The sequence below is a fragment of the Bidens hawaiensis genome, unplaced genomic scaffold, assembly GCF_021521415.1.
Source record: "Bidens hawaiensis isolate Kalapana, Puna unplaced genomic scaffold, B.hawaiensis_p1.1 tig00020557_1, whole genome shotgun sequence".
Classification (NCBI taxonomy): Eukaryota; Viridiplantae; Streptophyta; class Magnoliopsida; order Asterales; family Asteraceae; genus Bidens; species Bidens hawaiensis.
In genome coordinates this window covers 34,038-50,989 of record NW_027493148.1, presented here as the reverse complement: position 1 = coordinate 50,989, position 16,952 = coordinate 34,038, and the positions used below count along the sequence as shown (strand labels likewise).

The 16,952-nt window shown below is 42.2% G+C and overlaps 1 protein-coding gene across 1 annotated transcript; it reads left to right on the top strand.

Annotated features, from left to right (window-relative positions):
* The first annotated feature begins 11,115 nt into the window (after positions 1-11,115).
* On the top strand, positions 11,116-16,457 carry LOC143561140 (uncharacterized). Its single transcript, XM_077049271.1, has 14 exons — positions 11,116-11,812; positions 13,238-13,637; positions 13,741-13,872; positions 14,075-14,140; positions 14,260-14,602; positions 14,689-14,729; positions 14,824-14,892; positions 14,984-15,084; positions 15,165-15,243; positions 15,325-15,423; positions 15,525-15,593; positions 15,687-15,736; positions 15,953-16,034; positions 16,132-16,457. Exons 1-14 carry the CDS (start codon positions 11,445-11,447, stop codon positions 16,309-16,311), a joined length of 2,079 nt encoding a protein of 692 aa, XP_076905386.1. The 5' UTR covers positions 11,116-11,444; the 3' UTR covers positions 16,312-16,457.
* The last annotated feature ends 495 nt before the right edge of the window (positions 16,458-16,952 follow it).

The following is a 16,952-nucleotide window of genomic DNA, read 5'->3' as shown; positions in this document are numbered from 1 at the left end:
ATTTACACGCTATTGGTTTTATTTCAAGTTTGTCTTCGAATTCAAGGTTAGTTTATCACACCCCCTTTTTACGTTTTTAACTATTTTGGGGGTAGCATATATATCCTATCAACTTTACAATTTCGTCTATTCATTATTACAAACTACAATTCGTTACACGGACTTGTGTGTTTATTTGCTTACTTGCTCAAAGATTATGTGCTCATGGTTTCCTCATTAAGTATGATCATACGCCCCCCTATGCACTAAGGACCTCGATGTTATAAGTGGAATAGGGACCCCCGATCCGAGTACGTTGGTTGTTACCAATGGAAAAGACACTTACTTGCGCTGTTATCTGAGTACGCTGGTGCACAATCCCAGTTGGAAAGAACCTTACTTGCTCATTTACACTTGTTCATGGAATTATAGGTTTTTATCTACTTATACCAAAACTTGTGTGAATTCACCAACTATTCATTTTGTTGACTAATAGGGACCCCCGATCCGAGTACGTTGGTTGTTACCAATGGAAAAGACACTTACTTGCGCTGTTATCTGAGTACGCTGGTGCACAATCCCAGTTGAAAAGAACCTTACTTGCTCATTTACACTTGTTCATGGAATTATAGATTTTTATCTACTTATACCAAAACTTGTGTGAATTCACCAACAATTCATTTTGTTGACTTTATTTTATATATGTTACTGATAATAACCTCACACGTGGTCATCATAAAATGAAGACAAATTCAAATAAAATAGAAAACAAACGGCTGTTACTTCCCGTATAGGTCTACAAGTTGGGCTGCAATGGTCGACGAAATATGTCAAAAATAGAAAGTACAGACACGTGTCACGCCTCTATTAGCATTAGTCTTCGGCAAATTCAACGTGTCATGTGACTACGTGAGCTCCCAAGATTTTAGCAAAAAAATCTGTGCTTGTGTCCCACTTGCCAACATTTAATATATGACGATATGTCACTTCTTTTGCTCAATCACACATTCTACTACCATCTACTTTCATATGTTACATTTCAACCCCACAAAGTTTGGTGGATCGATCCCACACACCAAATTTAAGAGTACTTATAACAACAAACTTTCACAAACTCTTACATCAATGTCACATCAAATTTAAAAATTTTATTTTAAAACATTATTTTCTTCCACAACAATAAACATATATAAACCTCATTTAAAATTATTAAATATATGTATATGTGTGTGTGTGTGTGTGTGAGAGAGAGAGAGAAGGGGTTGTGAAGAGGTAGGTCCCAGCAGAGCCCAGTTGGACCCGCAAGACTCACCTTGAAGAGGAACGTCTGCGCAGAAACCAACTGGATCCGCAGGACCAACCATGCTCAGAGACGTGACGTCCTTACGCGCAGTACGCAAGCTGTTCCCGCAGGAAATGCCTCCCAATGGTGAAGGACTCCGCCTGTCCCCGCAGCCTCGGATACAAGCCATCAGAGAAGGCCACCCGCGCAGCAAGGCTACAAGCACAAGGCACTTAGCTCTCAATCACTCAGTGTCACCTGAAGGAATGAGCAAAGCCGGGAACAATCCCGCACAAGGGCGGGAGGGGGAATACTCCCGCCCAAATAAGCCAGTCCGTACGATACGGGAAGATCTTCTGTACTGTACCTGACGAGGTATGGGCAAAAGATCTGACTAAAGATACGGCAGCTTATTGACAACAGTATGGCGAGCAGCATGCTCCTGTACTGTATGTCACTATTAGCCGCTGCCTACTCACCAACTACTGCCATACCACGTGCATAGCCGGCAGTTGGTGGAAAAGGAATAGTACACAGCAGCCCTGGTCACTATCAGCCGCTGCCTACCCACCAACTACCAGGGCACGTGCGTAGGCCACTGTTGGTGGAACAGGAATACTGTTGCGGCCGGCCACACCTCCTTGGAAACCTACCTTCGGCTATAAATACCACAAATGGTATGACCATCGGATCTTATCATATCTTATCTTGTATCATCATATTATACCTGATATCTGCTCTAGCAATCTCTTAATATACACTTATATTTAAAGAGCAATCTAGTCTGATTCTCACGCCGGAGGGTGGTCACAAGGAGGAACCCCCCCTTCTCAGTGACAAGCTCACGGTGTCTGTTTTGCAGGTTATCAGAAGAACCATCTTCTCTGGGTCTAACCCCTCGTGGGAAACATCTATCTAACCCCCAGGTTACTCGTAATCTGCCCGGGGTCCGGTTAGTGTTTCTTCATTGGCGCCATCCGTGCATAAAGCTAGAACATTTTTCTCCAGTTTTTTCAAACTTCTAAGATGGTTAAAGAAACTCCGGTAACCACAACCCCAGCTACTGGGGGAATACCGGCAACACAGTTTTTACAAACACTACTCCGGCTACCCAAGCCGGGGCAAGTGAAGTAAATTTTACGAACACTACCCCAGTTACCCAAGCTGGGGCAAGTGCAGTAAATAATCGCCCACTGGGATTCACTGATACCCAGTTTGAAAAACGAACAAGACTCCCCCGCCAAACTCTCGATGAAGTTAAGGCATGGGCGGAGGCACGTCAAAAGGAATTCCAAGCTGAGTTGGACGAACGCTTGCGTTCCGTCCAACAGACCGACGAATTCGAAGAATACTTGGACAATGACTCGGAGGAATCCGACTCCGACGCGAACCCTCGCCATAGGGCAAAAGGGAAGCGTAAGGAAACGGACTCCCAACCGAGAAGGCATTTTGGAGAAGCCTTCAAACCAAAAAACACAGGTGGAAGTCCACGTGACTTCTCCAAAACATTCAGACCAAACGTTGAAAATGCGGGAACGTCCAAATTTGCAAGGGACATTGCAGAAGCAATTGCCCCAAAAAGTGCCAAACAAATGTCCAGCATAGGCACATATGATGGTATATCCGACCCAGATGATCATTTGAACAGATTCATAGCGGGGGCAACCGTCAGTAGTTGGACGGAACCTACGTGGTGTTACATGTTCCAAATGACACTTGTCGGGGCTGCTAGAGCGTGGTTCGATCGTCTACCGGTCAACCACATCTACGACTGGGCAGACTTCCAACAGAAGTTTAGCCAACACTTCAGCCAACAACGAAAGTATACCGAGGAGCAATGGACAATCCTCAAATGCATTCGAGAAAAAGATGAATCTTTGCTAGACTTCATCACTCGCTTCAATTCGAAGTAGCTAAGTCTGGGTAACATTAGCGAAGATCTTGTTCGCGCTGCCTTTATTCAGGGCGCGAACGACCCAGAGCTTATCCGCACCTTAACGGGTAAAGATGGCATGCCATCCACATGGGATGCCATCATGACAGCAGCTAAATGCTTTGCAGAAACGGAGAAGCAACTGGGTAGAGATCTCCCACAGAGCACAAACCTCTACACCCAGAAAACAAGAGAAGACAACGTCCTTACCGCCCGATTAAACAAAAAGCGAAAGCTAGGCATTTGGCAGTAAAGGGTAAACTTTGACACCTCATCCGGCTTGCAGCATCGGTTAGGCGGAAGGGATAATGTACAGTCAAACAAGAACTCCAGATGGACGCCGCTCACCAAAAGCGTCACCGAGATATTCGCTACTGAGGAGCTCCCATGGCCAAAGCCTCAAATAATCCGACATCGTCACAATGCTGATCGGAGCAAATACTGTGACTTTCACAGGACAAAAGGCCATAACACCGAAGAATGCATAGACGTAAAGGACATGATCGAAGCATTTGTCAGAGATGGGACGCTCGCGCACCTCGTGGCGCAATGAACGCTGAGTAGGCTGATGCGTGTAGAACCCCAGCTGGGGAAAACACGAATAAAATTCCAGCTTCAATGTGGAGACTACATGCTGCGTAAAGAACGAGATCCCGAACCAGGTGCGTATCGGCTCGATGGCACTCCCATCCCAACATGGAAGGGAGCTCAATTACACAGTTTGCATGTAAATCAATTCCAAATTTGTAAAGAAAAGGCCAAGAGCCACTTCTAATGGAAATGATCCTCCTTAGAACGTCGACGCTGATGATTTTACATTTATACTTTATGAACTATTAACACTGATGCCGGTTTTCACCGCATACATAAGTGTGAAAGTCGTTGCATGGGGAAGGCGGCAAAACCCGCATAAACCCAAAAAACGACAAACCTTCACGCAGGTCAGTTGAAGGGGAAAAGTTCAGTTATCCCATTAAATGAAAGTGCCGGTCTATCCGCATGAATCATGATAGAGGAAACTGAACACTAACCTATTAACAACCGCGCGTCGAACGGTTAATTTATTCAACACGGATATGCCGGTTTTCACCGCATAATTACGTGAAGTCGTTGCGTGGGGAAGGCGGCAAAACCCGCATAAACCCAAAAAACGACAAACCTTCACGCAGGTCAGTTAAAGGGGAAAAGTTCAGTTATCCCATTAAATGAAAGTGCCGGTCTATCCGCATGAATCATGATAGAGGAAACTGAACACTAACCTATTAACAACCGCGCGTCGAACGGTTAATTTATTCAACACGGATATGCCGGTTTTCACCGCATAATTACGTGAAGTCGTTGCGTGGGGAAGGCGGCAAAACCCGCATAAACCCAAAAAACGACAAACCTTCACGCAGGTCAGTTAAAGGGGAAAAGTTCAGTTATCCCATTAAATGAAAGTGCCGGTCTATCCGCATGAATCATGATAGAGGAAACTGAACACTAACCTATTAACAACCGCGCGTCGAACGGTTAATTTATTCAACACGGATATGCCGGTTTTCACCGCATAATTACGTGAAGTCGTTGCGTGGGGAAGGCGGCAAAACCCGCATAAACCCAAAAAACGACAAACCTTCACGCAGGTCAGTTGAAGGGGAAAAGTTCAGTTATCCCATTAAATGAAAGTGCCGGTCTATCCGCATGAATCATGATAGAGGAAACTGAACACTAACCTATTAACAATCGCGCGTCGAATGGTTATTCAAAACAGAGAATTTCTAACAAAGGGATGAGGAAAAACTACACGCAGGTCAGATATAGGTAAAGTTTAGCCATCCTACTAAGTGCAAGTGACGGTCCTACCCGCACAATCACGAAAGAGGAAGCAAAACTTCAACCTATTATCTACCACGTTCAAAGGTTAACTTATCCTAAACAAATAGAAATTTCAAAAAAAAGGGATGAGGAAAACCTACACGCAGGTCAGATATAGGTAAAGTTTAGCCATCCTACTAAGTGCAAGTGACGGTCCTACCCGCACAATCACGAAAGAGGAAGCAAAACTTCAACCTATTATCTACCACGTTCAAAGGTTAACTTATTCTAAACACTTGGAAAATTGCTAATTTAAACTAAAGTATGCAAGTCATATAACGTTTACAAAGCAAGGAATCCAATGAAAGTAGCGGTCTTACCCGCAAAAAGATTTATATTTCACAATGATTCATTACAAGAATGGCCGGGTAACTACCCGCCTAAAAGAAAATAAATCTATACAAGATAAATCTATCCTAGCAGTGGGAAAGGATCTTCAGGATCAAGCTTCAGGGCCACTTCCACTTGGACCAGCACCATCAGTAGATCGTGGCAGTGCAAGGAAAGCTTTAAGGATAGCTAACCCATCATCAGCAGCAGCAACTTGATTCACCTTCTCCACCACCGGATGCGGGAAGGCGGCGTACTGATTCACTGCTTGGTCGTAAACAGCTTCAGTATCAACATTCTCAACGAACCCTAGACCAAGCAGGAAGCCGGCCTTTTCCCCATCCTCGTGAGAAGCGTTGAGGGCTGCCCTCATAGCATCATCATAAGAGGTCTCAGTGAAGACTCGATGCACAACCTACAAAAGAAAATATACAAGTGTCAAAACCTTTTCTATTTACAAAGAAAAGCGTGAAGACATGAAGCTAAACATACCTGAGACAACGCTTCTCGAAGAAGCCATTCCTTGGCAACCAGAGCTTCTTGGAGGCAGCTTGAGCTTCGTTACGGGCGCGTTCGGCTTCACTCTTGTTGAGGTTGGCAAGCAACACTTCTTTAGCCGCAGCCTCTTCGACGCCCTTTAGATTCCGCTCAGTATGGTCAAGCACCCCCCTCTGGTCCAAGATCTCCTGGAGCTTTTTGGCGTCTTCCATCGCCAAGGCATCATGAGCCTGCTGGAGAGCCTCTAATTTGGCTTTAAGCTCTTCATTCTCCACGCGTAGAGGCTCAGCAACAGCTTCAGCCTTGGTGGCCCTCTCGGTTGCGTTCCTTGCAGTTTCCTTAGCCAGCCGAAGCTGTTCATTAACAGCTTGGGCAGCCTTGGAACGGGCCTTGAGTCGAGCCTGAACTTCAACCTCGAGGGCCTTGAAGGCCTTCTCCTTTTCCGCAGCCACTGCGGAAAGCCTTTGGTTCTCCTCCCGGACAGCCCGCGCCTGAGCCACTTCTTTAAGGCGAGCTGCTTTTAACTTGTCGTTTTCACGACAAAGCAGCTCGACGCGCGGCTGCATCCGGTCGAGGAGAACCCGAAGCTCATTGGTTAGCCTACCCTCCTGGTAGCTAGCCATGGCTTCCCCCAACGCACCACTGGGAGCAGCGTGACGAGCCCATTCCACGCACTCCACAGGGGTGCGAAGGGTTGTTCCTCGACGAATGTTCCATCGTGGAACATACACTTCATTGGAATCCGACACTGCAAAAAACATAAAGCAGTTAGGAAAAGATGATAAAAAAAAAAATAATATGAAAAGGGCCAAAAGAATCCTACGCACCTGTAGGGTCAATAACAGGCCGATAGCTGCCGAACCCATCACCTGAACCCAAGGGAAATCCATCCAAGAGGTCAGGCAGATGGGAAGGTGGCAGAGATTGGCGAGAAGCCCCATGCGTACCTGATGGATCGGCCGTCGTTACCGATGACGGGGGCATGGTAGCAGCCGCCGTGGAATCCGCAGCAAAAGTAACCGCCGGCTCGGTGAAAGATGCTGTAAAAATAGCACTCACAGCCGGCGGTGACGTCATCTCAGCTGGAACAGTCGGCTCAAAGGAGTGAGCAACTGAACCAGCGGAAGCAGGCGCAGGCGCCTGGGTCGTCGCCTCAGGTAGGCTGACCGGGCCTACCGTCATTGGCGGGGAGGTACTCCTCTGCGCTCCACCCTGGAATGCGTCAACATCCACGCCTGCACAAAGAAGATAAGTGTTAATGATATTAAGCTATGAAGTTAAAGATAAAGGAAGTTTGTACTTACGGGTTTTCTTGAGCCTAAAGGTACGGAGAGGCGAGGACGAACCCGATGGAGCCGGCCTCTTTGCGCCGGTCACCGTCGTCTTCTTGGGCTCTCCAGAGGTGACAGTCGCAACCTCCGGAGCGGTGGTCTTATCACCACCGGGATTCCCCGCCACCTCTTCGCTCTCGGTCTCCGAATCAGACCGAGGCGCTGGATCGGCAGTGGAGGCCACCTTCTCCTTCCCCTTCCCGCCGGCAGCCTTCTTCTTCCGCACCAACGGAGGACCATCTGCGGATTCCTCATCAGAACATACGATTAGAGGAATTCCAGCAGAGGTTTCAACATTGAGGGGTTGAGGGTCGAATAGCGCCTTACCTGGCCGACGGGCGCTAAGGATCTCATGGCCTAGCGGATAGACCTCCACGAACTGATCCGCCGTTTGTTCTAGGATGGGCAACTCGTTCTCGTCTAGAGCGCGAGTACCCATCCGAGCGGGACCGTCAGCCTCCCGCGGGTTCAAGAGCGACTGCAAGTCGTTCCCCTCTGAAATAAACAGGAAAAAAGTTAGAAGAGATTCTAAATCAACAAAAAGAAACAAAGCATACCGTAAGGAACAGAGTTCGAACCGTATTCGAGGACGATTGGGATCTTATGCGCATCCGCAGCCTTCTACACCCGGCTCATCCCAGCATCACCATCCCGGACTCCGCAAACCGGTAAACCGGAGATTGGACTCGGGATATCTTCGAAAACCATTCCGCCTCCTCGTAGTTGGAGGCGTGAAGGCTGGGAAGTACTTGCCCGTTCTTAAATTTCATGGCAAGGGGATGGCGCGAGCGGAGAGGTAGAAGAACTCCCTCTTCCACGAACGAAGACTGCGCTCGGTTGCGCAAATCTTCAAACCCTTGATCCGGGTTATCAACGTGTACCACCCCTGGATGCACCTCCAAGTGTAGAAGGTCATCAGGCGGTCAACATAGGGCTCAATGCCCAAAATCCGTAAATCGCTTAGAAGATGAAGAGAAGAGTGAAAGTGTGGATTACAAAGAACCCTCTCCCCCTTTATATACTAATCGCAATTAATGCGATGAAATTAATGCGGAAGAGAGAGAAAACGAAGGTGCAATGAAACTATGACACGTGGCAAAAAGCAAGCTGGCAACAGCTGTTGACAGGACGCATACCATTAATTTCGCGGCCACGCGCCAGAAAAATCGCGCCCACGCGCCTGAAAAAGCGTCTGGAATGACCATGTATTGTCACGTCACCATAACTTCCTGCACGTCCTGACACAGTCAGAGGAAACCGTCGCACGACGTTTCAGAGGTTTGGACTGTTCTTATCTTTCCACCAACTCTTCGAATTTCAAAATTCAAAATTCAAAAAGATTCAAAAGTAAGCGGGAAAATACCCCTTACCTTGGCAACCAAGTAACCGTAAGACGGATGCGGGTACAGTGTTAAGGCAAAACCCTTCACATACCTAGCAACCGTAGGGAATTGAAGCCAAGAAAACCTTGGCAAACAAGTAACCGTAAGACGGATGCGGGTACAGTGTTAAGGCAAAACCCTTCACATACCTAGCACCCGCAGGGAATTGAAGCCAAGTAAACCTTGGCAAACAAGTAACCGTAAGACGGATGCGGGTACAGTGTTAAGGCAAAACCCTTCACATACCTAGCACCCGCAGGGAATTGAAGCCAAGTATACCTCGGCAACCAAGTAACTATAAGACGGGTGCGGGTACAGTGTAAAGGCAAAACCCTTCACATACCTAGCACCCGCAGGGAATTGACGCCAGGAATACCTTGGAAGTAAAGTAACCGTAAGACGAGCGCCGGTACAGTGTTAAGGCAAAACCCTTCACATACCTAGCGCTCCGCTGGGAATTGAAACCAAGAAGGATCTTCTGGGCAATGCTTTCGGAAACGGAAATAACATCCCCGCATAGCGGGAACGTCGAGAACTACGTTGTTTGAAGCTCCAGGATGGAATTGGTGGTTTTAACATAATTGATCACTATGTTTAAAACTACCAAAACCTCACGGAGAATCCACACAAGTGGGACTCAACGCTCCTGACTTGCGAGGAGGTTACAGCCTACCCGCATCATACCCAAAGATCAAGCAGGAAACTCGGGAATTTCTGCAAGTGACAAGGACTTCCGCGGGAAGAATCCCCATGGAAAACCTTAAAAAACCCTTTTCAAAAACCCTTTGCTTAAGTCCAAAAGTTCACCTCACTTTATTAAACACTCATGAGAAGAACATTGGACTGGGGGGACTTGAAGAGGTAGGTCCCAGCAGAGCCCAGTTGGACCCGCAAGACTCACCTTGAAGAGGAACGTCTGCGCAGAAACCAACTGGATCCGCAGGACCAACCATGCTCAGAGACGTGACGTCCTTACGCGCAGTACGCAAGCTGTTCCCGCAGGAAATGCCTCCCAATGGTGAAGGACTCCGCCTGTCCCCGCAGCCTCGGATACAAGCCATCAGGGAAGGCCACCCGCGCAGCAAGGCTACACGCACAAGGCACTTAGCTCTCAATCACTCAGTGTCACCTGAAGGAATGAGCAAAGCCGGGAACAATCCCGCACAAGGGCGGGAGGGGGAATACTCCCGCCCAAATAAGCCAGTCCGTACGATACGGGAAGATCTTCTGTACTGTACCAGACGAGGTATGGGCAAAAGATCTGACTAAAGATACGACAGCTTATTAACAACAGTATGGCGAGCAGCATGCTCCTGTACTGTATGTCACTATTAGCCGCTGCCTACTCACCAACTACTGCCATACCACGTGCATAGCCGGCAGTTGGTGGAAAAGGAATAGTACACAGTAGGCCTGGTCACTATCAGCCGCTGCCTACCCACCAACTACCAGGGCACGTGCGTAGGCCACCGTTGGTGGAACAGGAATACTGTTGCGGCCGGCCACACCTCCTTGGAAACCTACCTTCGGCTATAAATACCACAAATGGTATGACCATCGGATCTTATCATATCTTATCTTGTATCATCATATTATACCTGATATCTGCTCTAGCAATATCTTAATATACACTTATATTTAAAGAGCAATCTAGTCTGATTCTCACGCCGGAGGGTGGTCACAAGGAGGAACCCCCCCCTTCTCAGTGACAAGCTCACGGTGTCTGTTTTGCAGGTTATTAGAAGAACCATCTTCTCTGGGTCTAACCCCTCGTGGGAAACATCTATCTAACCCCCAGGTTACTCGTAATCTGCCCGGGGTCCGGTTAGTGTTTCTTCAGGTTGGTTTCACAATGGTGATTTGGTGTTGGTTTCATCCACCCAATTTCATGCCGTCCGAACCTTGAAGAATGGAGCTTGTTGTGGATGCTTTAAGTATATAGGTAACCAACACATTATTTCAAGTGACTAGCAGAGAAAATATGTTTTTTTTTTCTTTTTAACAACCAAACTTATTAAAAGGGACAAAGAATTAGTGGATGGCTAATCGTGTGAATAGGAGCAAATAGAGACATAGAATAAAATGTTATGGACTATTAGGGAGTCTGCATATCGCATATTGTTTTACTAGGTTCCCATATCATGCTTTGCTTGATTAGCTTTTAATATTATCATTTTCTTGTTTTCTTGTGCGTTGCTTGTTTGGGTCGTTCGATTGTTTCTATTTTAGTTTTCGCTCACTACAATGTTTCTAAATGACACCACTCTTATTATTAGTACCTGATGCCTCTCTTTTGTTATGACTGACTTAGTTACACTTTATGTTATCAACTCTATATATTGTACTACACTTAAAAAACCTTTTCTAGAGTTGATGGTCTCAATAAGAGCGATCTCTCTATCTCTTTTGATAGATGAATTCGGCTTGTGATCGTTCCATCCTTTCCAGACCTCACAGTATGCATTTGTTTATTTGTTTGTTTTTATATATATAGTTATCTGAGCATACACATTATCGCACACCAAACGTGTAACAACTATGTCACAACGTTAGTTTAGGCAAACCAAACTGTTAATTATTACCTATTACGATCCAATCCGGTTTAACGATTTTTCAAACAAACGTTACTTAAACGACGGTTAAAACAAGAAACTAAACAGTATCAGAATGAAAAGTGCTAAATGAACTAATGGAGCATAGTTGAAGGTGAAATGTGAAACTTAACCTAAAGTGAATGAAAACCTTAAAATAATATTATTATACTCTTTTATGTTTATCTCAAATGGCGGTTCTAAGTTTGTGACATCAACTTTAAGCATATATTCACACCGATCAATGGACGCCAACATCACATGGCTCTGTCAACCGTCAGACCCAGACACGCTTCGCCGGAAAACTCCACCGGCGGTGACAACTCATCCATCTACCAGCTCCTCCTTGACCGGTGCCGGAGCTTGGAAACAAGTTATGCAAACCTACAAGAGCAGTTTCACATGCTTGAGTTAGAGCACACATCATCTTGTAATAATGGTAGTAGTAAGTTACACAAGGAAGAAGTGATCGTTAATCCTTTAAGACCTTTGCCTGGTGTGACGTCATTTTCCGGCTGGAATAGTGTGCCGGATGTTTTGCCGGTGGGGTTTTCGTATAAGAGAGCATTGGACCAGTTGGGTCATGCTGTTTATGTGAGTAAAGCTGTTAACCGAGAGATTATATACTGGTTAGTCATTTTTGGATTATTATGTTTGTTTGATTGGACTAGATAATTACACTAATTTGATAGAAAGGATTTATTAATGAAAGTAGAGCAATTGTTATTGGAATGAATTTGGTATGGTGGATGCATGTTACTGGTTGTAGGGATGTAAGTTAGCATAATATATAATATATGAAAGTCATATATGAAACTCATTTGAAAGTAGAGAACTATGAAAGTCGTATAATTAGTATTTACTTAGTGTTGTCTAGATGAAATCATATAACAATGTTTACTTAGTGGTTTCTAGGGTTAGTATGAGGATAAAAGTGATGTGGTTAGGCAATTTTATATATTGAGATACATGTATTTATTCGGTTATCATAGTTATTTGATTAAACTTAGTTTTGAATGCACATTAATTTTCTCATGTTCTTATGTGTTATCCGGAAAGCATTTCGACATTTGCTTCTCAAAGTTCCGAAATATTACTTTTCAAACTCAAGGTTTTAATCAAGGTTTTAATCAAGTTCAAGTTGATGCAACCTTTTATATTTAAATGTATATGTATGTTTGTTATTTAGCTTCTATTAAGTTTTATTGTATACTTCTCTTGTTTGAATTCTCCTATAGGTATATGAGATGGAGACAATGTCTAATTTGGGAATTAAATGGTATTGGGTGTTTGTTACAAGATGTTAGTATTTATTATGAAGTTTGACTAGGTGTGCTAGGACCAAAATTGTCATGGGTCCGGCTAGTTATTAAGGTTAGTAAGTGGTTAAAAGTCTATTTATCATTATTAAAAAGGAATTTATTGTTTCATTTTATTAGAAGCTTTCCTTTTTCATTGGTCTTTCTCTTCTTTTTAATTACTTATTGAAAATAAAAGTAGTATTGGATGGGTGATCCATTGACAAAAATAAAACCTTTAAAACACCAATAGGTTGTGAACATATGACAAAAATTCACCTTTTGAAAAAAAAATTGAAAAAATATTCAACTAATGATAAAAAGTAATTAAAGGCATAACCACAAAAAGTAGGGCATTGCAACTATTTATTTCTAGGTAAATCAATACTTATTGCATTAACAAAATTTCTTATTTCCTATGAAAAATTACTAAACTAATTTGATACTAATTTTGTTTAAAACACATGTAATTAATTATCTTTTCTTCAATAATAAGTTGTTGACTTTTAAGTTGGCAAAATTTGATAAAGTGACACTTAACATGTTTACAAAGAAAATTTAATTATAACATATTTCAATTTTCAATGGTAATCATAGTTTATAAGACAAATTTCGTATAGTTGCAAGATTTTTTCATGAAAATTAGAATATATATTGGTAAAAAATATCTAATATAGTAATTAATCACACTGTGAACCTATTATTACATTAGAAAACCATTTTGATATAGATATATATAATCATGCATGCTTTCAGGAACCGATCTGCTGAGAAACTGTTTGGCTATGAGGATTATGAAGCACTTGGTCAAACAGTCTCAGACTTGCTTATATATGATGAGTTTCATATATCTTCAGAGAAGATTCTAAGAAGAGTAAGGTCTGGTCAAAGCTGGGCTGGTCAATTCCCATTTAGAAAGAGGTCAGGTGTGACATTCATGGCTTTAGTCAACAAGAGCCCATTGTATGAAGATGATGAGCTTGTTGGCATAGTCACAGTTGCAAGTGATGCAACCATATTCAACAAGATAAAATTAGAAAACCCGAGATCATTCGAGGAGGATGCTTCGAATGCTCAAACGAAAACACGCGGTATAAACTTCAAGAAGATTCAGTGGCAGCCACCACAACAGTTATCATCTTTTGTTTCAAATCTGGTGATTTGTTTAATAAATTTTCATCTTTATATGTGATTTAAAAATATTCTTCTTGTTTCATTTTGTAAAGTAACACCCTTTTTAATTTCTTGATCTATATTAGACGTCGAATTCAAAAGATATTTTGCGAAAAGGTGGTGGGAATGATCCCCATGCGCGAAATACATCCGCAGACATGAACGAAGATATTCTAGAATCTGAAAATGTGAACTTAGAGAAGCATCCAAAAGCAGCTGTGAGTTCAAGTTAACATCCACATTCCACAAGCTGTTACTTGGTTACTAGCTAGTTGAATAGTATATAGCTGTTAAATATAGATATTGGATTATTAGTATTGCATGATTTGTATTTAGCCCGCAGGCACAAGTTAGGTTTCATCATTCATGCATATATTTAGGTGATGCTAATTTTCTTGTTAACGGTATTGCTTATTGCAGCCTGTTAAGTGCGGTTTTGGCTATAATCTATGGAAGAAAGCCACCGGTGGTGACAGTGAAGAGGAGGTTTTTCTGCGCCTTCAAGTTATGTATGAACTCCTTCTAAGTTCACTAATTTGTAAGAAAAATATCTAAATATTTTTATTATTCATGTGACGAGAATTGTTTTTTGGAACAAAATTTAAGCAGCAAAAATGTTGTCAAAGTTGAATATTCAAAGAAGCGGAAACATACAACCAGATGGTCCTCCTATTGATATCCATGCTGCAGCTTACATGCCAAATTATCAACCAAGGTATGTAAGGGGGAACAAACAAGCACACCCTAATGTTGTTGAAGATGGTTATTCATTTGAAGCCCTTGAGGGAGAGCAAGATGAGTGTGAGGTAGCTAATGGAGTTGATCGGTTGGCGATTTCAACTTTCCAGTTTACAAGAAAAGAAATGGAGCTTGAGAATGACCTTAACTCCGCGGTCGATTGTGAAATCCGATGGGAAGATTTAATTTTCAAGGAAGAGATTGGGCATGGTACGGGTGACATACTTTTTCACTTTTCTTGAATATCAGAGGTGACAAAATGATTTGAAAGATTAATAAATTTCGTACCTTTTCAGGATCATTTGCTCGAGTATACCGTGGAATTTGGAATGGATCAGTAAGCCATAAAACCTTAAAGCAATACTTCCAAACACCCTGGAAAAATATACATATATTAACACTTGTAATATGTTCGTTGCTCCTTTGATCAGGATGTCGCGGTTAAAGTTTATTTTGGTAATCAATACAGTGAGAAGGCCTTGCAGGACTACAATAAAGAGGTATGTGAACTTAACATCAAACTAAAGGTTCTTACTTTGTGCTTTAAATGTTTAAGAACATGATCTTTACTAATTTATGCATGAATTTCAGATCGATATCATGAAAAGACTGCGTCATCCGAATGTCTTGCTTTTTATGGGATCGGTTTGTTCACAAGATAAACTTGCAATTGTCACGGAGTTATTACCAAGGTAATGCATTCACTTCTTGCTATGCACTCATGTAAAAGCTTGATTTATGTAACCAACTTAATTATATGCATTCTGATCAGGGGGAGCCTTTTCAATGTTCTTCACAATAGTGGTCTCTCTTTGGATATGAGGCAGCGTCTAAAGATGGCTGCAGATGTTGTAAGTTTTTTTTTTATTTTTTTAATAATTTTGATCGAATGATTAAGTGTTTTGCACATACTTTTTTTTTCTTGATTATAGGCAAGGGGTATGAATTACTTGCACCATAGAAATCCCCCAATCGTACACAGAGACCTCAAATCTTCAAATCTTCTTGTGGACAAGAATTGGTTGGTTAAGGTAGTGTGTCGCTGAGTAACGTATTTCAAATGATTACATATTTGTTAGTTGTTATTTTCTTTGAAACATGAAACAAGCTACTTTTGCGTGGTAATGATCAGGTTGGGGATTTTGGTCTATCAAAATTGAAGCATGCAACCTTTTTAACTGCGAGATCCGGGGGAGGGACAGTAAGGACATTTTATTTTTCTATTCTCTTAATAAAGTTCCAAACTTGGTCTTTTTATTGATTGATTGAACTTTTCATGTGATGTCTTCTGCAGCCTCAATGGATGGCACCTGAAGTTCTTCGTAACGAACCTTCAAATGAGAAGTAAGATATAGTTACCATTTTGGAATTAGTCATTTAGTTCATACAACATTTTTGCATTTTTTTTTCCAAAAAAATAGACTGCGCTACTTATATATATTAAAGTTAAAAGCTGAGAAAAGAAAGCGCTTCGGGTCTGGTTTAGTTATCAACTAACCCGACCATTTCGCCACATGGATGTGTTAAGCTTATTGATGCTTTTATTTTATTGATCGGCAGGTCAGATGTGTTTAGTTTTGGCATAATATTATGGGAACTCGTCACACAAAGCGTCCCTTGGAGCAATATGAACCCGCTACGGGTAGCTCGTTTTCTCTCATTTAGATAATATAGTAGATCAACCATAGCATACTTGCAATATATTGCATTTACTAAGTAATAATTTTTTATGTTTGAAGGTGGTTGGAGTTGTGGGATTCATGGACCGTCGATTGGATTTACTCGAAGATCTAGACCCATCTCTCTCATCTGTCATTCAAGATTGTTGGCAAAGGTTTGATCTTACATTTACTATGTTCCAGTTTCATTTGCCAATCCTATACCAAGTTTTTCAGTATTATCATTTACATTGTTATTGATCAATTGCCATCCTATTACCTAACATGATATGGTCAATTTGTGATAGAGGTGGATTTTAAGCATATAGGTTTATTTGTTTCTTTTTTATTATTTATAACGGATCAAACGGGTAAGCCTAGAGGAAAAAGGCTCAAAAGGAAATGTGTCAAACACGTTGAAAATAATGTAACTTTAAACACTTAGAACCATCTAAATTGTTTCAGGTATAAAAGGCTAGATTTTATTGAACTAATATAGTTTTAATCGTTATTATTAACTCATTATTTATTGAACTAAGGGGCTGTTTGGCAAACCTCTGAATTATTAAGTGTTGAATGGGTAAGAGGGAATGAGTAAGATATGAGAAAGAACAATGTACATATGACTCATTTTGACCTGTTTTTCAACCCGTCCATTTTTCCACATGTAGTTAAGAGAGAAGGAGATATGAGAAAGAACAATGTACACAGCAATTTAGCTAGTGTGATGTCATTTATATGATTATTAGAATATGACTGTATGTTCTTGTTAAAGTATATATGCAATTAGCAAAGCATAATTAAACTTCATAAGTTAACCATGTGTATTTTGATTGACTTATTTGTTTTGCAACTTAAAACTTCGTCCTTCGTTCGAGAACATTATGACAAGATTATCCGGC